The sequence below is a fragment of the Radiomyces spectabilis genome (assembly GCF_025331425.1).
Source record: "Radiomyces spectabilis strain NRRL 2753 chromosome Unknown BYT42scaffold_1, whole genome shotgun sequence".
NCBI classification, from domain to species: Eukaryota; Fungi; Mucoromycota; class Mucoromycetes; order Mucorales; family Radiomycetaceae; genus Radiomyces; species Radiomyces spectabilis.
Window position 1 is genome coordinate 1614065 of NW_026251926.1, and position 23109 is coordinate 1637173.

At 42.6% G+C, this 23109-nt stretch overlaps 6 protein-coding genes and 1 non-coding gene across 7 annotated transcripts; 4 read left to right on the forward strand and 3 right to left on the reverse strand.

Annotated features, from left to right (window-relative positions):
* Positions 1–1344: 1344 nt before the first annotated feature.
* On the forward strand, positions 1345–2152 carry BYT42DRAFT_609613 (uncharacterized protein; the record flags this gene model as incomplete). Its single annotated transcript, XM_051571285.1, has 2 exons — positions 1345–1558; positions 1845–2152. 2 exons carry the CDS (start codon positions 1345–1347, stop codon positions 2150–2152), a joined length of 522 nt encoding a protein of 173 aa, XP_051428381.1.
* Positions 2153–4074: 1922 nt separating this feature from the next.
* BYT42DRAFT_t4 lies at positions 4075–4146 on the forward strand. Its single transcript has one exon. It is a non-coding gene; the product is annotated as a tRNA-Pro (tRNA).
* Positions 4147–8564: 4418 nt separating this feature from the next.
* BYT42DRAFT_542046 (uncharacterized protein) lies at positions 8565–9644 on the reverse strand (the record flags this gene model as incomplete). Its single annotated transcript, XM_051565593.1, has 1 exon — positions 8565–9644. One exon carries the CDS (start codon positions 9642–9644, stop codon positions 8565–8567), a length of 1080 nt encoding a protein of 359 aa, XP_051428382.1.
* Positions 9645–11330: 1686 nt separating this feature from the next.
* BYT42DRAFT_552472 (uncharacterized protein) lies at positions 11331–12797 on the forward strand. The gene has a single exon (XM_051566376.1). It carries the CDS (start codon positions 11796–11798, stop codon positions 12627–12629), a length of 834 nt encoding a protein of 277 aa, XP_051428383.1. The 5' UTR covers positions 11331–11795; the 3' UTR covers positions 12630–12797.
* Positions 12798–13034: 237 nt separating this feature from the next.
* BYT42DRAFT_552473 (P-loop containing nucleoside triphosphate hydrolase protein) lies at positions 13035–14883 on the forward strand. The gene is made up of 2 exons (XM_051566377.1): positions 13035–13479; positions 13537–14883. The coding sequence occupies exons 1-2, from the start codon at positions 13396–13398 to the stop codon at positions 14773–14775; spliced, it is 1323 nt and encodes a 440-aa protein (XP_051428384.1). The 5' UTR covers positions 13035–13395; the 3' UTR covers positions 14776–14883.
* Positions 14884–15108: 225 nt separating this feature from the next.
* On the reverse strand, positions 15109–20984 carry BYT42DRAFT_552475 (uncharacterized protein). Its single transcript, XM_051566378.1, has 5 exons — positions 19703–20984; positions 18698–19616; positions 17891–18616; positions 17170–17834; positions 15109–17101 (listed from the first exon to the last, which is right to left on the reverse strand). The coding sequence occupies exons 1-5, from the start codon at positions 20843–20845 to the stop codon at positions 15347–15349; spliced, it is 5208 nt and encodes a 1735-aa protein (XP_051428385.1). The 5' UTR covers positions 20846–20984; the 3' UTR covers positions 15109–15346.
* Positions 20985–21106: 122 nt separating this feature from the next.
* BYT42DRAFT_488631 (uncharacterized protein) lies at positions 21107–22697 on the reverse strand (the record flags this gene model as incomplete). Its single annotated transcript, XM_051563890.1, has 3 exons — positions 21107–21982; positions 22052–22393; positions 22455–22697. 3 exons carry the CDS (start codon positions 22695–22697, stop codon positions 21107–21109), a joined length of 1461 nt encoding a protein of 486 aa, XP_051428386.1.
* Positions 22698–23109: the final 412 nt, after the last annotated feature.

Genomic DNA, 23109 nt, shown 5'->3' on the forward strand with positions numbered 1-23109 from the left:
TAGGAACATCTTTCACGAGACAATCTATGTAATCGTTAGTAACAGAAAGTATGGTACTGCTAGAACGCAGGGTTAATAGCGCCATAAGCCCTAGCAGAATTGGTAGTAAATATTCGCGTTGATAAAAGTTTTCGCAGTTACAAAAATTGGTTCAAGGAACTTAGGAGGAAATACGCGAAGGACTCTCACTGTCACTCACTCTCTGTTAAAGTCTCAGTACCCTTTCTTCGCCCCAAACGACATCCAAAGAACGTTCATCAAGGCGAGGGATGCTTGCATCACATAAAACTCCAAAATAGTCAATTACATAAGCTATACCGGCAAAATTTTATCTTGAAATTTACAAGGCAGCGGAGTATATAATTCTTGTGAATTGTCGTTTTGCACAAGGTTTTCACAAGTTTTCATTTCACAAGAATTCATAGGAGATTCACAATTTTTTCTCTCTATAGTGCGCAATAAACAGTAGAAACAAAGCAGTAACAACTCAGCTCAGTCTTGACTGTCGACTTCTCTTTACATATCGTCTAAAACTTTAGATTATCAGGGCTCTATTTGCAGCGACTGGCTTAACAATGCTAAGGTCGCCAAAACAAAACGTGAGAAGAAATAAGGAGTGAAGTGAGAATACTTGTAGACAAATTGACAAATGCTGTACGGTGTTTGGCTTTTTTTTTTTTTGGCTTGTTGGTAGGCGATCGTAAATTGCGGTAGATAGATCGGTTTCAGTTCGTTGATAATGAGCACCAGATATATTGGTGAACGATATATATCAGATCGTATAGTTACTCAGTTTCGGCAAAAAAGGGGGGGATAAAGTCCAAGATAAATAAGTCAAGAGTCGAAAATCTTTGTTGCCTGTCTAAAAAAATTTAGCCAAAGGGGAAAAGCGCGTTTCACTTGAGCGTCTTGGTAAAAAAAAAATCAGAAGGGATGTGTTTGGTATGTTATTCACTGTTTTAGTTTGGATCAAAACATGCGGGTATTTATATCATTAAAGCTATACTATCTTTTGGGTATGGTTTATGGTTAACCGGTCAATGGGAAAACGACGGATCAGTGAATGGAATATCGTACGTCGGAAACGGAAAATGGTACGTCGGCAGGCGAAAAACCAAACACAGCTGCAGGAAAATCATGAGAGGGTCCGAGTTGAACCAGGGCAGCAGAGATCGGCGGCCACATAACAACGGCTTCAATCATCCCTGTGTAGATTTAATGACATTACATACAATATTCTCATTAAAATACTAAATGATATTTACTCAGTCATACGTGTTTAGTTTTCGTAAGGTAGAAAGTGTGGACGACTGCCTGTTCAATGGAAATGTGTCCTTGCATGACATGAAGTGGAATATGAACGACAAGGCGGTTGATCAAGAGGTGTTGCAGATTTCGATCGGTGAAGTTGGTATCATCGATGAGGATGCAACCGATAGCGATTATGAATACGAAAACGATGAAGATGGAGACGTCGTGAGACTGACGTCCCAGAAGATTATGACGATACCCCAGAAGTGCAAGCGGTCAAAGAAGTCAACTTGGTCCGATGGCGACTGTTCGTCTGAATTCAGCCTTCACAATATGGCACCTGTTGAAAAAGTTGCACAACCGTGCATCAACTCCATCAGCGTGCTTTTTGAAGAATGATCCCGCGGTGCGTCATGAAGAAGCTGATCGACGACATTGATGATTATGCTCATGGAAAACTAATTTTCAGCCTTTCACACAACAGGAAGCAAAATAACTTGGCTTATCAGCCTCCCTCGGTAATAGAGCAAATTGGTGCATGCATAGAGGGATCCAGACCCATGGTTCCTTCAGATTTTTTGGTTATCGCGCAGATATTTGCGAAAAAGCCGAATTTTATAAAGCCATGGACTGGATCCGCTATATGAGACACACTGTGCAGACTCTGGCGCTTCGGTACGCTGAAGGTGGCGATACAATGCTGGCGGTAATGTACCTGACGAAATTGTGGTTTGCCTGTTTTACGACCACGGATGCCGAAATTAAGCAAGTCAGTGAACTGTTGATGTTGTGGGTTCGAAATCTCGTCAAGTTTAACCGTAAATGCTTATCGGCATTAGCGACGGCCAGAATGAACACGAATTCTGTAGACCGTTCGGCACAGAGAATGCTTGAAATCTAAATATACAAGTGGTCCTGTATTTTATTGAGCCTAACAGACTTTTGAAAGGTTTGCAAAGGCCAATATCAATGGACCCTAATCTGCGGAAATTACAATTTAAATACTGCGCAGATGTCTAATTACAGGGAAGCAAAGTAGTTGATAGCGCCCGATGTTCGTACGTTTGTTGATCCATATGCTTTCAATATTATCATAAACCACAGCTACCCAAGAAAAAAGATGGGGTACGTCACATTTTTTGGAGAGATTCACTCCTTTTCCTGCCATAAGCATGCCGAAGTCAAAGTTGCGAATAAATCAAGAACATTTCATCTGGCCATACAAGAGAGCATTTTCCTATGCCAATGACTATCGTTCTCGGATTTCAAACTATTGTATTACCTGCTGGAACGATCAGAAAGGCCGTCGAGACAAATCTTGTTAATCACACTAACCTGACTGTCGATGACGAAGAAACGTCTTCGTCAACCGTACCTTCGCATTCATATGGTCGTATCATACGTATCCATATTTTAGAAGTCGTCACTTTTGCACTATCAAGCGGATACACCAAACTTTGGCATAGAAGTCCAGATGCATACACAAAAGTCATCGTATATGTTTTAAAAGCATTTGCTTGCCCTCTTTCCTCGTTATTCATTTATTCACAGAACCCCCCCCTTTCTTTTTCCGCTCATCTTATATTTCATGTCGAAATGAATTGCTCCTTTGTGCTATTCTGGAATTGCAAACGAAGTTTTCATATTCTGGACGAAAATGACATGAGAGTTGCTTTTCTTTCCAGCGGTAACCCAGTATCTGGCAGTTCATTCTGGCCTGTTTAGCAATTCATGCTCGTTATTTTATTTATATGGGTTGGGAAGAGATGACAGAAAAGGGAGAAGATAGACTGAGAGCATGGAGAAATAGTACCGCGGGATGTTCCTTGAATCGTTTTCATGATTCGATAATAAGCAGTTTCCAGGCTCGCACCGCTGCTGTATTCCGAGAAATTCCAGTCCTCAAGTCCTTCTCGCCAGCAAATATTTTTATTCATGCGTCCAAAGCGCGTTTGTTTAAACGTGTTAACGAAATTTAACGATGGTCGATTGCAATTTTTTGGTCCGTATGTGGATCGGACATGTAATCCGTAAATTCTTCTGTAAGCGTCAGTTATGCGTTCGTCATCGTCTGATTCTATGTGTTTTTATCGGCCATGTTGTTTTGGTGTTAGTATTGTTGCGAAGCTGATGCTGTAAAGAGCAAGGCCGTAAACGGGGCTAGGCGGAAAGGGATTTAGCCAGTAGGATCAAGAGTTGGGCGGAAATAGGGAAACCGGACACGACTGGGGTGATCAAACGAAAGATCGACAGATTATAGGACTAAAGTATGCACGGAGACACACAACAGGAACAAGGCAAGAAAGCTGTTGGGTACCTTCTAAGCGTTTGTCGATAAAACCTTGGTTGCAGACTCTTCTTGTGGAAAATTTAGTGTCCGGTATGCCTGATGGTGCCACACTGTAATAGAGAAAAAGGCAGTCAACGTCGTATTTAAAAAAAATAACTTATCTATTCATTTATGAGCTACTGGATATTTTTTCTATGAGTTTTGGAGTTGTTTTGCTGACCTTTATATAGAAAGGATCCATCGAAAAATACCATAGCATTTCATATTTTTTTTTTGTGGAAATTAAAACATCTCAAGTTCCTACAGTGACTCAATTTCTCTGACCGTCAATTGACTTTATTTTCTAGCTCTCAAATAAGTCTAAGCACCTACCAATCTCTTCAGCACCCGTATAATGAACATTATAACAAAAAATTTATGTCTTCTCATTCTTGCCCTTCTGCAAATCAAAGAAAACATCTGGTGACGTCACGCCTTCCTTTTTAGGTAATTACGATAATAACTTATTTCTACGAAATTTCTCCGAAACATAGGCCCGGATGGTGTAGTGGTATCATACGTCTTTCGGGTGGACGTGGTCCCGGGTTCAAATCCCGGTTCGGGCCTTTTTTTCGAAGCGGTAATGCGCGGAGTTTAAAATTATTGTCGTATCCTTTTTTGGTATTTCCTGTCACGGCAACACTTACGTTTTTGGTAATGACGCTTTGATCACCTTCAAGCAAACGTTTCCTTTATCGAACAGCTCGGCCGAAAGGCTGAGCATTCAGAACCAAAATACCCTGCCAAGCCTTATTACGAAATTATTATAGATTAACCCAAAAACATATAAATATCCCCTCGATCAAAACGAATAAAGAGCATCAATTATCTATCCTCCAATTCTAGTTTATTTCTTCACCTATTGTCCGTGGAACCAGTATCCGGAATAGATTCAACAAACCCCGAAAACGACACGGCAAAGCAACAATAAAAATAATGATACGGCACATAATGTCGTTTTCGGGGTTTGTTGAATCTATTCCGGATACTGGTTCCACGGACAATAGGTGAAGAAATAAACTAGAATTGGAGGATAGATAATTGATGCTCTTTATTCGTTTTGATCGAGGGGATATTTATATGTTTTTGGGTTACAAATACTGATCTTCTTGTAATCTAGGTCAATGTACAGTTTTGGCGATACTGTAGATTCCCTAGTTTTTGTTTCTTATATTTTCCGTGAACGAATCACACTAGGCATCATGATTTTACCGTTCTGCTTTTCGCTTGTCTTTCAAAGCACTCGGGTTCACAGCGGGACCCTGACAGTGAAATGACACAACTCCCAAATCCGATGCATTATTTTTATTTCTTTGTAACACGTCCTTTGCTCGCCTTTGTCGCGTCTCACACTTTTATCGGTTCAGTATTTGCATCGCTTCGTCACGCTGTCCGGTAAGGCATCTCATTTAGTGTATTCTTATTTTTGGATAATCGCTTATCTTGCTGCCTCTTTTGGATCTTTAGACTATCCGTTTATTTTTCTTCTATTTTAGGATAAAATGACACCTAAGCCGATAAAGGCTGACCATTTTGATGTCGGCGTTGCATACGACCGGAGAATGTCTTGTTATAGTGTTACGCACATGTTGAAAAGTGGCAATTTTTGTGGTCTCGTCCGTATTTACATCGATGTTTTTAGAATTGAGTTGATACATAGCGGTGAGCAGATGTAGTGGCAAGTGTTCATATACTACGAATTTCGTCGTCATCACCGCCTGTAAAATATTTTTCATTCATAGCTGCATGTACCGTAAATGAACAACACAACTCTTCACTCAAATAGTAAAGGCAAGTGAACAGAAGTTCTCGATCATGGATGATGCCACCTTTCAATTGTGATATCATCCGGTCCCTATTTTTCCCGTACTTCGACTTATCCTAAAGAATGGTATCACGATTCTTGATTGCTTCCTGTCATTCCGTGGAACACTGTTCTCTTTCTCTCTTTTTTTTTGTCTACTGTGCATTGCAGCTGATGTTTTGAGGCCTCCTTATTCGGATGCAAGAGACCACAAAAGCTTCTTGTAGTACCGCGTCTAGGTTTACGGTCCTTTCACATTTGGTTTGAAGACATGAAAGTTTTTTGTTTGCTTCTTTGAGTTCTGCTCTATTAACCCCCCCCCCTTTTTTTTTTGTACATCGCAGCTGATGCGATGATACTTCTCACGAGATTTCCCGACAGTGACTGGCTCAACAACAGTCCATCAAAAAAGTCTATAAAATGGACATCCCACCGCGTCTGCCAAAGTTCTTTCCTTTTCCCCGAACCTCCATTCTACCTTTCAAGGTCATCTTTTTCTCCGAGGTTGTCTTTTTTTTTTTTGCATTGAAGTGAAGGTAAGCTCAAGGCTTTTGATCCTTTAAGAATAGAAATTTGTAATTCTAAATATGATTTTCCTATAATAGTTTATTCAACTGGCCGACCATCGACGGTTCCGGCGCGTGCTCTCCACGTTCGACAAGCGCTGAACAGTAGTCCGTCCTGGCCCACTTGGTTGGTTTTTCTGGGCAACGAAGGCCTGTAGATGTTTACAGGTAAGCCAGCTGCATTCAACATTTTTTGCTATATAGTCATACTGACTTGCTCTTTTTCTATTTTTTGTCTGTCTGACCACATTTTTTTTTGACTACGATCTTTTTCCCAATTTGTTTCGTTCTCATTGGTTGCTTCTGCATTTTTTTATTGGTCATTTGAACACCGATTTTTTTTGTGACTTCAAAAGTTGAATAAACTGTAAAATCAGTGGAGAATATTTATACAACGCGTTCTTGTAAAAGTGACTGCGAATTTCTGCGCCTGATTACTTAACATATCGTATCTTTTTTCCCTTGAACTTCATGCCCTGAGGTTCACTACCTCACGTTCCGATGTTCTCTTATTCATTTAGTGATAGTCTTCACTCTACTAAACAGATTCCAGTATAACTGGTCTTTGCTCCGAAAATAAACAGTGAATAACATACCCAACACAAGTTTCTATCTTTTGACGTTTATAATAGGGCATTTATTCCTTATCTCGATCCCGGCGCTTCATGTTTTTGACTCTATGAAATTTCCTTTTTTTTTTTTTTTCTTTTCCAACGATCTGATATACGTCGATCTTATTATATGTGGTGCGCACTTAGAAGAATTCTGACCTGAAAAACGGCAAGTCCCGACTACTTTCATCTCAAGTCGATTTTTACCTCTACAGCTTCCTGATATGGCTTTGGACTGAAGAGAGCATGAAACGGAAAGTCTAGTTTGCTGCTGCAAAGCCGCGTGCCGATTATATTTCCGAGTTGGTTAAAGGCATCAGGTGACCAACATCATAGTTTTGATTTCATATAATGATGAAGTGGACGTTGTGCTTGGCGGTTTGACTCTTGCTGGTGCAGACATTCTTGGCATCTAATTGCCCGCCTGTGTGGCGTCGGAAATTCTTCGCAAGAACATTTGGAATAGTCCCTTTATATTGGTAAAAGGACAAGGGAGAGCCACGTTTATTTTGGCAAGAACGTGGATATACCAACATTATACTTATGCTACGGGAGCTTAGCGTAATTGTACAAGAGGATGGTGCTGACGGCTTCGCATCACAGGCACTAGACAAAGCAGGACAAGGCAGCCTAGAGAGGATAGAGCAAGCCAAAGAAAAGATAAAAGGTGAGAAAAAGATAACATCTAAACAATTAAATTAAATCACATGATCTACACCACGTTATCAGGACCTTCTTTTTGCACCTTTTTTTGTTATCTTTCAACCATGCCTCGCTACCCACTTCCTCGGTAACAGGCGAAACAATCAGCAGCAAGATGCCGTTTGCGCCATTTGTGGTCAAACAGAGCATTGTCGTCGTCCAAATAAAATGTGGATAAAACTCTTTTTGAAGAAAGGCTGTTGTCGATGTCGATCTGGGTGTTCTTTAGCATCATTTGGTTTGGTTTTTCTGTCAGTTATACTTTTATGCCCTTTGATTCTCTTCAGTTTTCGATGATCGAGTGATACATGCAGCAGATATGCTTCGATCTATGAATTGTGGCTATCGTTTCATCCATGGGAAATCCACGTATTTTTGTCTTCAATTTTTTCTTTGTCTCTGATTTACCTCTTTCTAGAGTAACGCTTTCCCATGTAGCTAGCTGATCTGACGATTTTGCTCATCATTCATGCATCGGTGGGTGACTATTGTTTCATCCATGGGAAATCCACATATATTTTGTCTTCTTTTTTTCTTTTTTCTTTGGTTTTCTCCTCTATCTTCTGTTTACCTGAATAATTCTCACTATCATTGCATTTCCTCGCATCCATCATCCATCATCCAGACTATGTTTTTTCTCGCGTGTATCTGTAACCGGTCAAGTCGATTATTATCAAAAAGGTACCTTTTGTGTGATGTGACTATCCGTTATTACAAGAAAAACTTACCTGTCCTTTTTCTCTATCCTTTCTTTGGCTTTTGGTTTTCTCTTCAGTTTTTTTTCGCCTGGGAAGCCATCCATCCTCCAAATCTTTCTACTTCGTCGTGGAGCAAATGTGGCCAATCCGGTTTTTGTCGTCAACGGGCATCGTCGGTGGTGTGACTCTCTTTTTTCATCGGGAAGTGCTACGCGTCCTCCTCAGGTTCCTCTTATTTGGATTGCTACCCGTGGTATCGTCTTTGATATTTCTTCCCATCCATTTAATTTTTGTAGTTTGTAGTATGATATTTGTATTTTAGTTATAGTCTTCTGGCAGTCTTTTCCTCCTTTTTTTCCACAGGATTTTTAGGGGGTTTTTACAGACGCACCTATTGTTTTTACTTTCTTTTTTTTTTTTTTTTATCAAAGTCAGTGCCATTCCTTCTTTTTGCAGGTCAAATATACCCAATGGATCGACATAAAATATGGTAAAAAGGTTAACAGAAACGCAATTGTAAGCGATCTCTTGAATTAAATACAAAGAAAAAAAAATAGCTTGCTACATAGTTTACAACTCCCTCTACGGGAACAACTAGGATTTTTACGAAATAGATGATGTGCATTGGCGACGTGCTGTGTCTCGTTGGATCTTTAAAGCATGATGGCATGACTTTGCGACACGCAGAATTGGATCCGTTGCTTTCTGGGTTTCTTCGACAACACTTAACATCTGTTCCGCGAGTTCGATATCGTTCCGTTTTCCACAAGCTCGAATGATCTCACACATAACCAGACTACTCGGACGATGACCACACGCCATCAGATCGTAGAATAAGGACATCGCCGAAAGAAGTTGCACGCGTCTAGCAAATGCAATGATCAGCTGGTGGATGGATGACAAATTGCGACGAGAAATAGGATGTTCACGTTGCCGGATATCCCAGTAAATTTGTTCAGCGTAGGATAAAGCGTTGTGTCGAGTGAAAATATCGATCAAAGATTCCAATAACGCATCGTCAAAGTGTACCGTGTCCTTTTCGCTCATGGTCATCATGGCCTGCCATAACCGTTGCAAGGTTTCAATTCGAAGTTCTTCGTCAGCCTCCAAACCGAGATTGTCGGATGCATAAGCTTTCAGGAAGCTGGCGTATACGGTATAGTCAGCAACAACGTTGTCCTTCAACATTAACTGGAATATTCGGATAGCAGCATCGACGTCCGGTTGCTTTCGGAAAGGAGAGTCAAAATGAGACGAATCATAGTGTCCCAGATATCCACGTATGACATGATGGTATGATTCCAGTGTTGGACCGTCCGCAGTGGTTCCCGACTGTCGTCGAAGCATTTGCAGTAGATCTTCTGCTGCATCGAGCTGTCCCCCTCGAGCACACGCCAAAATCGCCAAATTCCAACTGTCCAGATCATATTTTATATTTACACTGAGAGACTTGAGAAAGAGATCTCGAGTAGCAGGGTGACCGACGTAAGCCATCAGGGTGAAGATTCGCTTCAGTTTCGACCCTGTCCGTTTGTAGTTCCTTCTTGCTTCAAGGGCCAGTAGCTTGTCGAACCAGGACTGAATGTTTCGTAGCGTATCTCGTCGCACAGGTTTATGTAGTATTTCGCCCATCAATAATTGCATATAGGTTTGCGATGTAGGCTCGATTCCATGGATCGCCATTTCGTCAAGTAATTTCAAGGCGGCATTGAAATGCTTGGTATCACTAAAGTGTCTTGCATGCGACTTGATGAGCAGATTGTAGGTTGATACAGCTGGCTTATTTCCACTGCGGTATATTTGAGAAAGTAAGTGGTATGCTTTTTCAGGCTTGTTTGCCTTGAGGAGGTCTTCGATTTGAAAGTGCAAGGTCTGTACTGGTGAGATGGATGAAGAAGGTGGACATGCTGAAGAATGATGTGGTCGTAGAAAAGAGAGTGGTAATAATGCGTTTGTTGGTTGTCTATGTTTGTTTTCACCGAGGCTAACGGACGAAAGAGGGGTAGATTCCGAGGAAAAACGTCGAAAGGGCAATTTGCCTGTTTTTAACCATGACCGAAAGCAAATGTCAACGTCGACGGGTTTTCTTCTCCAGATTTGGCGACAGAGTTTACTGCCACTACAAGCCGACATAAGCGCGGTAGAATCCAAATACAGTCAACTTGCTTTGCGGAAGGTCCAAGTAACTGCCCTCAAATGGCTTGACAAATTGGCAACCTGATCTTTCTCCTTTTATCACGTCAAAGAAAATGAAAAAGTCGAAAATTTTTGAACCAGCTGGTTTGGAGGCTCGGCTCACTCTGCGGTCCTTCAAAATCAACACAATCATAACAAAAAAATCGACATCATTGACTGAAATTTCCCCGTTTTTTTTTTTCTTTCCTCAGGCACCTCTTTCACTGCGAGGGTGATTGAAGCATATCACGACAGCAAACACTTCACAGTCTATTTTCAATAACCTCGGCTCTTACTTATAAAATGTTGACGATCTAGGACTTTATGCAAAGTATGTGTATTTTGATCAAAATACAGTTGGTTCATTTCATGAACCACCGTATTAAATCTTCAGGGCAAAAAACTTCTGCCTTAGTAACCTTACAATCTTGATCTCTAATGGCCAGCAACTATAAATTTCCTAGAATTCAGAAGTGATTGCCCAAATAGCCTTACATATCTATTCGTGATCGTTCTGTGTTTTGGACAGAGCATTTCTGACGAACACTGAAAGACAATGGGATGTCTGAACTGTCCGAATCCTTGGCTTTCGGATAGCTTCTTGTCTTTTGATTTGTATTTGAGAAACTATTATTCCTTGTTTTAGAAGGTGTCTCTTTTGTTGATTTTCAACTGATGCTCTTTGCACTTTTGACGTCAGGCGAATGAAACGAACAGAAAAACTCGCAAGGCCGACTTTTTTTTTTTTAGAAATGTCTCACATCTATTATTGTTGCAGTTCCCAGAGGCCTAAATCATGTAATTCTATTGTTCCATTGTAGGATTTTTATGTTGTACACAAGTCAATGTGTTCAAAAAACGAGGGGATGCCTGGTACTTTTATGTTTTGTGATAATGAAAATTTTCGGGGATCGTCTGACCATGGTGCTACGTTTTTTAATTGAAAGAGCGCCTCTGGCGATACACAAGAATGATTTCTATTGGGGTTGGCATCGCACCCATATCTGTTGTTGCGCCGCTTTTGGCGAATGAGTATCAAAGCCACCTCCCCTTGTCAGGAAAATTTACTTGGGAAAAGCGATAGTTTTAAATGTCCGATGGTGAGTCATAGCCCAGGGCCCCACTTCTTGTCCAATCATTTTTCCGCAAAATTTTTGCGTATAAATAAAATCTCCCATTCCTTGTTCGATTGAAAAAGTGTGAACTCTTTTCTGTTCTTTTATTCCTTATCTCTACCAGTTTGAGGGTAACCTCTGGTGTCTGTACTACTGCCTTATTATCCTTTTTATTCTATATATTCCTATTGTGTGTGTGCAGATACTATTCACTGCATACACCTTCCCTTTATTGACTGCTCACTTCTATTAACTTATTTTTTTACTGCGAAACCTTGTACTTTTGAAACCCTTTTATAATTAATTGCTTCCACGATGGACTTCACCGCTTAAATCCCTTGCTCGTACACCCAGTACGAAATTAGAACCAGACACCAAATATTATTTTTCGCCTTTTTGCCCCCATTACAGTAGTCGCCCATCATGGCCTACCAGACCGCCTTATTAACCTGCCTCCTACACGGCAAAGTCAACAAGAAAAAACCGAACAAGAATCGAAAACCGGAATTACCTCTTTGAACCTCTTGAATCCCAATTGAAATCAATGTCTAATATCATCGAATCAAGTGAATCCAAAACAATGAACGACGCTATTTTCCAACAATTCTATCAATCCATGTGCGCTGAGCCCACTGGCTTTTGGGACGAATGGCTCCAGGAAGACCCTTTTGTCGAGGCCAGCCTGCAGTCTAGCCCCGATGAAATCGCTACGCCTTTGGATGCGTTCTTGTCCCCGCCTTTTGGTAACAAGGAAATGGATCTCTGTGGCCTTCTCACTGCACCCGTTTTTGAAACACCTGCTGCTTCTGTCAAGCCTGATCCCGCTGTGGTTCCGACTGCACCCGACTTGTTTACCGATTTGCCTGCCGCTCTTGCTGCTTTGGCCGCTGCTGCCACTGCCACCAATAGTCCGGTTGCTAACATCAATGCCTCCACTACTGCCAGTGCCAATGCTACCGCCGCGGCGCAAATCACTCCGATCCCAAGTTCTCCTGCCCATCCTACCAGCGCTATGGTCACTCCCATGATGTCGCCTCTTCCTCAGATGGTTGGTGCCGGTACTCCCTCCAATGGCTCTTCTCTCAAACGATCCAGTCCCTGTGCTGAAGACTCCGTGGATGAAGCCGCCCTCAAACGTCAAAAGAATACCGATGCAGCCCGTCGATCTCGTCTGAAGAAGATGATGAAAATGGAAGCACTGGAAAAGCGTGTGGCTGAGCTGGAACAGGTGAACGCAAGTCTCTTGCTCCGTGTGGCCGTTTTGGATTCAGAAAAGTCAAACCTCAAGGAGAAGGAATCATCTCATGAGGATCGTATCAAGACTCTTGAAGCTCAATTAGCCGAAGCTCACAAAGCATTAGCTGGTCGAAATTTGTAAAAACTCTTATTTTTTTTTAATTTCTTTTTGTTTCTTTGTTACCATTACCAATTCTACATAGAATCATATTTTAGTTGTGTCTCCTTTTTTTCCTAGCCATCATTTCGTTTTTCACAGAATTATTTTCCTCTATATAAAAGATCACTGAAAGAAATTTATCACAAACTACTTTTCGTCTTTTTTTTCCTGTTCAAAGTTCATAAACATGTCCCGACAGATTGCCGTCTTGTTGAACCGGGTCTGAACTGCCTTACGCTCATGTTAATCTTGATAACGGGTTGTCGTGAGCGGCATTCTAACCTGTGACCATCATAAAAAATTTTTTCACCTGTCCTTTTTTTTCACAACGAAAAAATTATAAAAGGCCACTTGCAAGTGAGTGGGGATTTTATGTATCTTTTTATCCCTGGTTCGTATTGACCTGTTGAAAAAGGCAAGTATTGATTGATATTCTATTCTATCTTTGGGACGCGACATTGTATGATCATAAAGATGAAGAAATTTACAGACCTGTTCTGCATCTTCACTGAAGACAAATTGCCTTGCTGAATGATCATACTTTGTTTTCCATTTTCTTGTTGTGGCGTCATAACGAAGGAAGACCTATTATGCTAATGCGTTTTACTTAATAGATCTCAAGCTGTGTGAATCATCAAGTCATATTGTGCTTTAGCATCTTTTTCCTCGGATCCATTTCACTGTGAATAAAATTTTTTTTTCTATAAAATATTGCAATTCCTTGCGCCTCTTATTTTGATCTTCGGACATGTTGAGAATTTTCACTGGCAGATCTCGTGGATTTTCTCCAAAATATTGCCATCACCGAGTGTATACTCGATCTGCTTTTGAGGTATTACTTTTTTGTGGATCTACTTGTTCTCTTTATTGACGATCAACGTGATAATAGTCACTTGGTTTTTCTTCCAAGATTTGCGAACGTTTGGAACAACATTTTGGCATTACTCATCCTACCGATGCGCAATCTCGGTTCATTCCTGTTATTCAAAGTGGACATGACGTGTTGCTCAGAGATCGCACAGGAACCGGCAAGTCATTTGGATTGGCCCTCGCGTTAGCTTCCCAGATTCCTACTGCCAAGGTGCCTACTACGCCGCGGTCGCTCTATGTTGTTCCCAATCAAGAATTATCGCTCCAGATCAGTCACTGGATTGAACAATTAAGTCCATGCCCTACGGCCGTGACGAATCTCAGCTCCTCTGTCAACGCGTCGCGGTCGGCGCATACGGTTGTGACGACCCCTGGAAAAGCGTTAGAGTTGGTTGAACAGGGACACTTGACCGTGGATCACTTGGAACGGATAATATTGGATGAGGCAGATCAAGCTTTGCGATTACCTAAACGGTTTGCAACTATCCGGCAGCATCATCGTCGTTCAGAGCATCCCAAGCCATCTCAGATTTTAATCGATCGCATCTTGGCAAACCTTTCTGCGAGACCGCAAATGATCATTGCTTCAGCCACCTTGAACCGACCGCTACGACATTGGTTACGTCAAAGAGGATGGATCCAAAACCCCGTATTTGTTGATCTGAATTCCGGTGTTTCTCCTGTCGGTCATTCGTCAGTAACCCATCATTGTCTGTTACTTTCCAACGATGAAATCCGCAATATTCAACCCTCAAAAGACACTGAAACAGACGTCAGTGAAGATCAGCATTCAGTGACCGGAAACACGGATATTACCCATGACGACGAACGAGTTCTCGAAAGTATAGCTATTCTTCAAGATCTCGAAACTGTCCACAACGGGATCCTTTTCCTAAATACCGGAGCCAGTGTATCTGATATGAAGCGCAACCTGGCCAAGTTTAATGTCGATGCAAGGGATATCCGAGAGTTTCGTCCAGGTGTATCTCATGGTACGAACCCGTTATGGTTGGCTACTGAATTCACTGCTCGTGGATTGGATTTGCCCGACGTGTCGCATGTTTTCATTCTTGGTCGTCCCTCTTCATACGCAAGCTATGTCCACATGGCCGGTCGCACAGGTCGCCTCGGCATCCAAGGTTTTAAGCATGGCAAAATTATCAGTCTCATCCCTGATGCAGGTAAAGCTGAGTTGGCCATGTTCACCATGTATAAATTATTGAATATACCTGTAAAAAAATATGAACATGTACAATAGAATTCTCAATCTCTTCTTGCATCCTTTTACAGTAATAAAATACAGTTGTCATTATTTTATCTATTTATTTGTAACTTAAAAGACACATGCTCCATTTTTATGTTCTCCCTGTCATTCTATTTTTTTTTTTTTTTTTTTGGCTTTACGAACTAGTAATAAGTGAGATTGACGGCTGTATGTGACAGACTGGGATTAATGTGAGCACTTTGTTCTAATCAAAAAAGCAGGGAGACAATTCCACTGAATGTGTGGATCACTGCTGAGTCAAGCTGTCGTCGTGCAATCGACCGGTCACCTGTCAATTTATCACTGACCAAACCATATATATAAACCATACAACAAAGGATGCTCTAGTTTATTCGGATGCATATATTTTTATTATATGAATAAACTGCGCTTTTCTTTTTTGGCAGTTCTAATAATGAAAGTCATAACTACCGATCACTTTTTTCCATGTGTCTGTTCCAATCGCCTCTTTTGGAGAGTCTCGTATGACCTGGAATAGTAGATCCTTGATACTCTCATCTTGTTCATTTTCCAAATCAAAAATCGTCATGATGCGTTTTACAATCTAAAGCAGGAAAATCAGAATTTGGAAGCATGCATAGATTGATGGATCGCATACCTGTTTCTGCTCCGGTTGATCTTCGCTGTCTCGGACAGCGCACAGTAACCAATACGTTACATCAGTCAGCGCGACTTGCAGCGCGTCACAGTTTTTGTTCGTGGTGAAGGATCCAGTCCAGAGGCCTTTGAGAACTTGACGAAGACCGACCTTGAATCCATGCGTCATAGCATCATTGGAGTCCTCACTGCTACCAAGAACGATAAATACATCCAATAATCGGATAACCCAAGAGAGTCGATCATCTATTGTGGCACAGCTTTCATGGATGGTGCTGGTGATGATACTCCAACTCTCATCCACCAAAGGTACGCTATCCATTGAAAACAAGCGACTGGAGGTTTCTGTAATCCATCGAACACTGTGCTGCGTGCGACGCAATTTGCAAATCGTCATGATCGCCACCACCTTGCCAAACACATGATCAGGGGTCAGCCACGCTTGTAAACCAGATGGAACCAATTGAGCCATATCCATAATACTACATTGAATAGCCCTTGAGACAAGACTTGCATAGTCCTCGGTATTAAGATTCATAGTCATATCTTCAAGAAGCTTGAGAGTGATGTTGTATAAGGTCATATCGCATAGAGACTGTACATATTCAGCAGTGTTGTCGTCGGCTAAATGAGAAGCGGGATCGGATAAATGGTTGCTAAGTGTATCGAGGAAGACTTGTTGCACGGAGAGTGGTAAATGCATGAATTTTTTGCAATAGGATTCAAAGAGTTCACGAACACGAATCGAGGAGATGCTGACCATCTTTATCACAGCATCGACACCACGGCGTTTGGGACCACTTTGTTCAAGATCTTCTTTGCTCGTGAGACCACTGAGGCTTAACACCCGTCCCAGACCTACTTCGCTGACCAACAACGCTTGTAAGTCTTCATTCTTCATGTCTTTGCTGTGATTGAGTTCAGAGATAAGGTATTCGCTGAGCGATAACGATGCGGCGGCATGTGTGCTGGCAAACAGAATACAGAGTCGATGCGTGTCCTCAGAAATTCTCGACAAATCAGCCAACAGTCGGAACCAGTTTACGGACGGAAGAGGTCCCGCCGTCTTGCGCAAAGATGTAAGTAGAATGTTCGCCATGGTTTCCACATCCTTTTGGGACAATGTGCGTGCTTTGGATTCTTCACATAATCTGCCGGCTGTATCAAATACGGCACGTAAATAGCTCGTATTGTTGTTGAGACGTGCATAATTCTTTGGCTCGGAGGATGTAGCGAGCATGGTTGAATCGGATGCGCCAGACGATTCCTGCGTATCTGCCAGATCAAGCGCTTCTTGCATCATTGTCGTTACTTGTACGATTTTACCGCAAATGATAGCGGCAATGCGTCCGCTTTTCAAGTGACCAATTTCTTCACTGTAAGTCAAACCGGCCATCGTTGTTAATTCCAGCAAAACAGGTTTACGCGTCTTGGCATCGTATTTATGGCCTTCGACAGCTAATCTTTCTGCATCGTACGTCGTCGCGAGATAGTCTACACCCAAAAGACTTCCAATAGAAAACAAAGCTGCTGTACGGTGGGGATCGGACGGTGCATCATACTGAACACTTTGCAGTTCGGATAACAACAGACCACTATAATATTCATTCCCCTCACTTTCCAAATCATCCGTTCCCAGTCGCAAGCGAGCAAGACGGGCACACGGAACATTGAAATGGTGCTGATGCTGAGCCATGCTAGCCTAGATTAACAAAAAAAATATGTAGTTTAGAATGGTGACAGTTCCATAAAATAACAGGGTCGTCTTACATCGGAGGAAACCACAGACATAATGTGATCTAGACAGCCTGCGGTTTCTTCGTCTATCTTTCCGTCTTCATTGACAACACCATAAGCCGCTACCCAACATGCGCCCAAAATCATGGGTTTATGGATACGTGAACCGTCACCGTACGCTTTCAGAATTTTGCATGCACGTTCATACACCGTCTTCATGTCATTGGTCTTCATATTGGAGGCCCATCCCAGCCATATACCCAATACTTTGCTTTCAGATGCATGCTCCGTGTCGTCCAAGTAACCCATCAACACTTGCGTCGCATTTTCCGCAAGGTTGGCAATATCGTCGGTTTTGGTGGGCCAGGTCGCTAGGGCTGCCGAGTAGTGACCTGCTGCGTAGCCATCAGCAAACTGGATAAGATCCACTGCCGTGTCGATATTTCGTTGAGGGGCCGGTTCGGTGGCATTTTCTAGGAGCGTCGATAACACTTCGGTCGCAATCTTTTCGTTTGCGATAATACAAACAGCTACATGTCCTAGACAGAATCGAGCGGCAAACTGTACTTCATCACTCATCAACTGTGTAGCATTGGAGCCAGAGGGCTTGAGATATTTGGTCTTCAGAATATCCACCATTTGTTTCGCTGCAGCGGCTGCAAACGAAGGCACAGTTCTATTCAAGGTGAGAACCAGACCTGTCATTTCAGTATTAGCGACAATTATACCATTGCATTTGTTTTTTCAGATATACCTGCAATCGCCAATAATATATTGCTGGTCATTCCTGGAACAGTACTGCTGTTCAGGCGCGATAACAAATCCTTCATCAACAGATCGCCTTTGACTTCAAGATCCGTTTGATTGCCGAGCAGACACGGACCGAAAAACGCCATCCAAGAACCAAGAGATGAAACGCGGATCAGCAAATGATCGGTTAAGCCGATATCAGCCAGAGAAGAAACCATCAATCGATACCACTTGGTTTTCAGCAAGACCTCTTTTGTATTTGCGCCTGCTGCATCATCCATGGCCGTGCCAGCAACATGCAATGTTCCCAATGCGTAACCTGTTCGTAGACCGGGGATAATGCGGGAGTTTTGCCATGCCATAAGAAATTGGTTGCTGATGTGAGTCTCTGACTGACCAATCGAGGATCGACCCGAAGGAACCTGAGTCTCCTCTTTTTCGGTTGCTTTGTGGGACACTTCCTCTTTGAACAAGCCTCGTCGCATATGATCCAGCTCATGCGACATCAACTTTGTTAATACCGCGCTGTATGCAGAATTTTTGTCAGAATCAAGGATCTCTTGCATGAATTGCTTGGTCTTTTCAGGAAGAAGGGTCGCAATATCCGGTGCCGGGAAATGTGACAATGCATGCAAAGCGCATTCCTTGATCTTGGTGTCTTGGTGTCGTATCAGATGCACAATATAATGATTGAGCACAGCGTCCTTAAAGTCCATATATGGCTCGGACACTAACAGAACATAAAGGAACAAAGATTTATAAGTGATCAGGAGATACGTCACGACATATTAGCAAAAAAGAGAAATCTTACCTTCGTCTTTATCACCGACAAGTGCAAAGAAATCGCATAACTTTTGTATTAACAGCGAAGAAACAGCGTTATCCATGTCCATGGCGTATTGAGCGATATACATAATGGCGACTGTCCACATAGAGCGGGTCTCGGCCATGCCTGCTTCAATACAAGCGCACATTGTTTCCATTAACAACGAAAGCGATGCGATGCTCAGATCTTCACATGTTTGAAGGATGGAAACCACCATAGGCAAAATGTCTTGAGCGCATTCCGTAGGCCGCAACCGGCAAAGATCACGCATAATTGTCAGCATCGCGATTTCCATCTGGATGCCACCCAACTTGTTCCAGGTTTTGCCTTTGCTTGATTTTCGACGCAATACCCAGTCGGATAATAGTTTCTTCAATTCTTGCCAGACACGCGGTTGCCGCATATATATTTTGGTCAGCACTTTGACACCAATGCTGGCAAGTGTGGTTTCGCGTACAGTCTGAAGCCCTTTCATTGCGTGTGCTCCTTGTACGATGGATAGCGTAACTTGCAGCGCTTTGGAAGTGGTGATTGGATCGTTTACATCGACGAGGTCAGGAATGGATTGATGAAGGATATGGAGTAAGGTGTCGATACTGGAGACAGGCTGACGCATTAAATACATCAGCAGCATTAGCAGCGGAAACTTCCTCGATGGAGCGGAGATCAAAGATGCCGTGCGGACGAGGTGGGATAGATACGAATTGCGAACGGACGCGTCGGCATGGAATACAAATGGCGTACTATACAATAAAACATGCAGCTGCGACACGGTCGTCATGGTGGGATGCAATTCAACAGGCTGTGGTGCAGCTAGTAAAGTTTGCTGGAAAAAATCGAAAAAATGCGATATACTGTGTCCAAACACGCCCGCCATAGGATAGTTGGCCAGTTCCTCGTTCACCTACCCATCGACCCGGTGGTCAGTATCTTTTTTTTTTTTTTTTTTTTTTTTTTTTTTTTTTTTGCAAATTAGCACTTGTGACTTACATCATCTAATATCCGATCTGAAGATGATTGCTGAAGAGAAGAGCTGCCTTTGGAGATCAAGGATAAAAGGTCCAATACGAGCGCTTTGAATTCGCTCTTCGCGTCCGACAGTTCCGAAAGTGTTTGAAACAAGGGCAACAAGGCAATCAGTAGGAAGGATCCATCAATGTGCATAATTATGGTTCGCATCATGCGTAAAACTATCAGCTGATCATCTACGGTCTGTGCACTGAAGAGAAAGTACGAGAGACTGGACCATAAGACATAGTTATTCACGGTGGTCGGTGTTTGAGCCAAGGACTCGCGTAATGCCAGGAGTTGATGTAGTCGTCGAACGAAAGGGATCATGGGATAACCATAGGTGGCGGCGTCGTAAGCTTTCGAGAGCAGTTGATATTGTAGATCGGTTACAACGAAGGGGAGATTCTCGGATAAAATACTGCGAGCAGAACCGGTTGGGGAGATGGCTCCCATCAAAACGTCGACGACACTCAGATAGCGATCGAAAGCATATTGAGACGGACATCGCTGTGATATGGTCAACAAACGATAAAATATAAGCTCCACGGGAATGTCTTGTCTCGTCATCCACAAGCCCAAACGGGTGAGGAGAGCATTTGAATCGACGGTATCAAAATCGAGTAGAAACACAGCGTCGAAAAAGGAGTCCATCGTTCCCAAAAAAGACTTGAATGTTGATGGTTCCATATCCTCCAACATCGTATCAATTTCGGTCAACAACATAGGATAGAGTTGCGGACGTTGTTGTAAAAGAAACACAAACGGATGGATCATTTCCTTCGACGAAGAGCTCAGTGCCAGTGGAACATCGTGCAATTGTCGAGCTGTCATGTGAAGCGTAAGCAGTCGAGTGATCGCGTGCAAAAGAACACTTATTCGAAGTCGACACTGACTAATGAAAGCTAAATTTTGCAAATGTCGCATAATATCTTGAAATAAAGCTCGGTCGTCTTGAATGGCGTTGATTAGTTTATCGCAAGCGTTGGATGCCGCAATGGCCGGTACTTCGGGCCTCTCGAGAACGTTCCATAACTTGGCAATTTCATTGGGTACCAGCGCAACTGCTTGGTGTATATGGACGAACCGATGCTGTACGGAAGCATCGTTTGGCGCTGCCGACATGCTGGGAACAGATAAGCTGAGATTCCACAGTGAGCATGGCGAGGCATATCAAGTCTCAATTTTTTTGGCGGACCTTACAAAAGACGGGGATTTAACCAAGAAATGCAAGCCGATAAGTCCAAACTCGCAATGAAACAAATGTAGGCGAAAAATATAAGGATTTTATGCATGCGACTGGAATAAATTTATAGATGAAAATGAAACGATGACTATGATACAATGATGAGGCTTTTTTTTTTCTAAGTTGCGGCTTTCGACAACCTATGAGTCTGCGTTCATTTCCTGCGACCTCTTTCCTTCATCCACCTCTTCAGAATGACGCTCTATGTGGGTATTAATATGTGTACTGATTTCGTAGCCGCAGGCCTTCATATCTTCGATCACCGTTGGCAGACGCGGATCGTTTGTCCTCGCCAACTTTTTCACCAGCATGTAATAGCAGCCTCTCAATGGAACCAAGCCTAGACTCTTGGTCTCTTCCAGGTATTTGAAAGCGTCTTCATAGTTATCCTGAGTCAACGATAAAGTGACCATTTTGCTCAAACTTGTCGCCGTCATCGCTATTCCCACTTGTTGAAATTCCTTCAGAATCTCCACGCCGTTGGCATAATTTTTGGAATGTATGCAAGCATCCAGCACCGCATTTAGGGTATCAACGTCGGGAGTAACACGGAATTTGGAAACGTTGCGATACGTTTCGATCGTTTCTTCGGTTTGTCCGTTGAAAGCAAAGGCATGAAGAATGGCATTGAAAGCAATGATATCAGCGGCATCTTCCTGCGCAAGTTCAAGCAATGATTCTCGTGCTTGCCGAATAGCGTTGACATCGCGTCCGAGCTTGTAGACAACAGGCGCCGCTGTATTCTTGTTCGGCTGTACCCCTGTTTGTCGCATAACGCTGAATATTCGAAACGTACGTTTCAGATCCATCGTGGATGCAAAGGCCTGCACAAGAGGTTCAAAGTGCATATGTGTGTAGCAAAATCCCATTTCTCCAACTTGTCGAATCACATCGTTCGCTAATCGTACATCCCCATGTTTGCCGGCAAGTCGAAGAACGTGAAGACACACCCCGTCATCCGGTCGAATTTTCTTTTCATTCACGGCTACCTGCCAACTCGCTTTCGCAATAGTATACTGACATAACCGAATTTGATGTGTGAGCTTCTCGTTTCAGGGGCATCGGGTGTTCCTCGATAAACTTACATCATCATTGACGGCGGCACAGCGTAAGACTTGCATGTACAGGTATTTGTCTTTGGCTGCAAATTCCGGTAAATGTTCTGCTTTCTGGAGTAAATAATAGGCTACTGCAGATTGGGCGGAATGAACAGCTAAATCAATGATGTGGAGATAGCTGGTGACACTTGGTTCAATTTTTTGTTGCTCCATCACGTCCAACGTATCGAGTGCTCGTTCCAGTTCCATGTTATTTCGCATGCACCAGATCATGCACATGTACGATTTTTTGGTAGGCTTGATGTCGTATTTCTCCATGCGCGCTAATACCTCGGCCTGTAATATTGCATCACCCGCCTGAGCGGCCAGCTATGATAAAGCAACAGATCAATGCCCTGATCATGTCACCGATAAATTTAGCAAAACTTACATAGAGTGCTTTGTTCATCACATGAATATCAGGTCGAACGGCCCGCTTTTCCATGTCATTAAGCAAGGGTAAAATCATATCCAGCATTCCTAGTTTGCCGTAAATGCTGAGAAATCGTACATATATCTCTTCGTCCAAAGGTATGCTGCGACGATCGAGATCGGCCGTCAATCGGTGGAACTGAGACAAGCCATCTTTTGCATCGAGATTCCGTAACGCGATCTCATCCAAGATTCGACCCATTTCTCGTTTGGTATTAAGTAGAACATGTCGATTCGATTGCTGCTGAGAACGCAAACGTCTTGTCATATCGGGCACCTGTGTTATCGATGCTGCTTGGCGGTACAGGGCTGCTATAATAATCGGCATCAATGGGTCATTGTAAAATAAGAAGAAAAGAATACGACATACGAGGACACGATCTGTAGAGCCATCCGGTCTGAAGCACCGGCTTTCGTATCAGCATTGAAGCTATACGCAGCATTTGCAAGGAATAGTAACCAAACAGAAAGAACGGATTTATGCTTTCTTCCAAATCTGGATCATCCAAGAATTTCGGTGAAAAGCAGTCATGGACACTCCATCATCAACGCAGTGCATTCTTCCTGGACAATCCATTGTACATTTTATTCAACTTGAAGACACTAAACTTCTC

Excerpts from the sequence above, each read along its gene's own strand:
- BYT42DRAFT_552472 (XM_051566376.1), top strand. The coding sequence starts at position 11,796 with ATGTCTAATATCATCGAATCAAGTGAATCCAAAACAATGAACGACGCT.
- BYT42DRAFT_552473 (XM_051566377.1), top strand. The coding sequence starts at position 13,396 with ATGTTGAGAATTTTCACTGGCAGATCTCGTGGATTTTCTCCAAAATAT. Across the intron at positions 13,480-13,536 it reads ATACTCGATCTGCTTTTGAG|TCACTTGGTTTTTCTTCCAA; the intron begins GTATTACTTTTT and ends ACGTGATAATAG.
- BYT42DRAFT_552475 (XM_051566378.1), bottom strand. The coding sequence starts at position 20,845 with ATGTCGGCAGCGCCAAACGATGCTTCCGTACAGCATCGGTTCGTCCAT. Across the intron at positions 17,835-17,890 it reads TATATTATTGGCGATTGCAG|GTCTGGTTCTCACCTTGAAT; the intron begins GTATATCTGAAA and ends CTGAAATGACAG. Across the intron at positions 17,102-17,169 it reads TGTCTGTGGTTTCCTCCGAT|GCTAGCATGGCTCAGCATCA; the intron begins GTAAGACGACCC and ends TTGTTAATCTAG.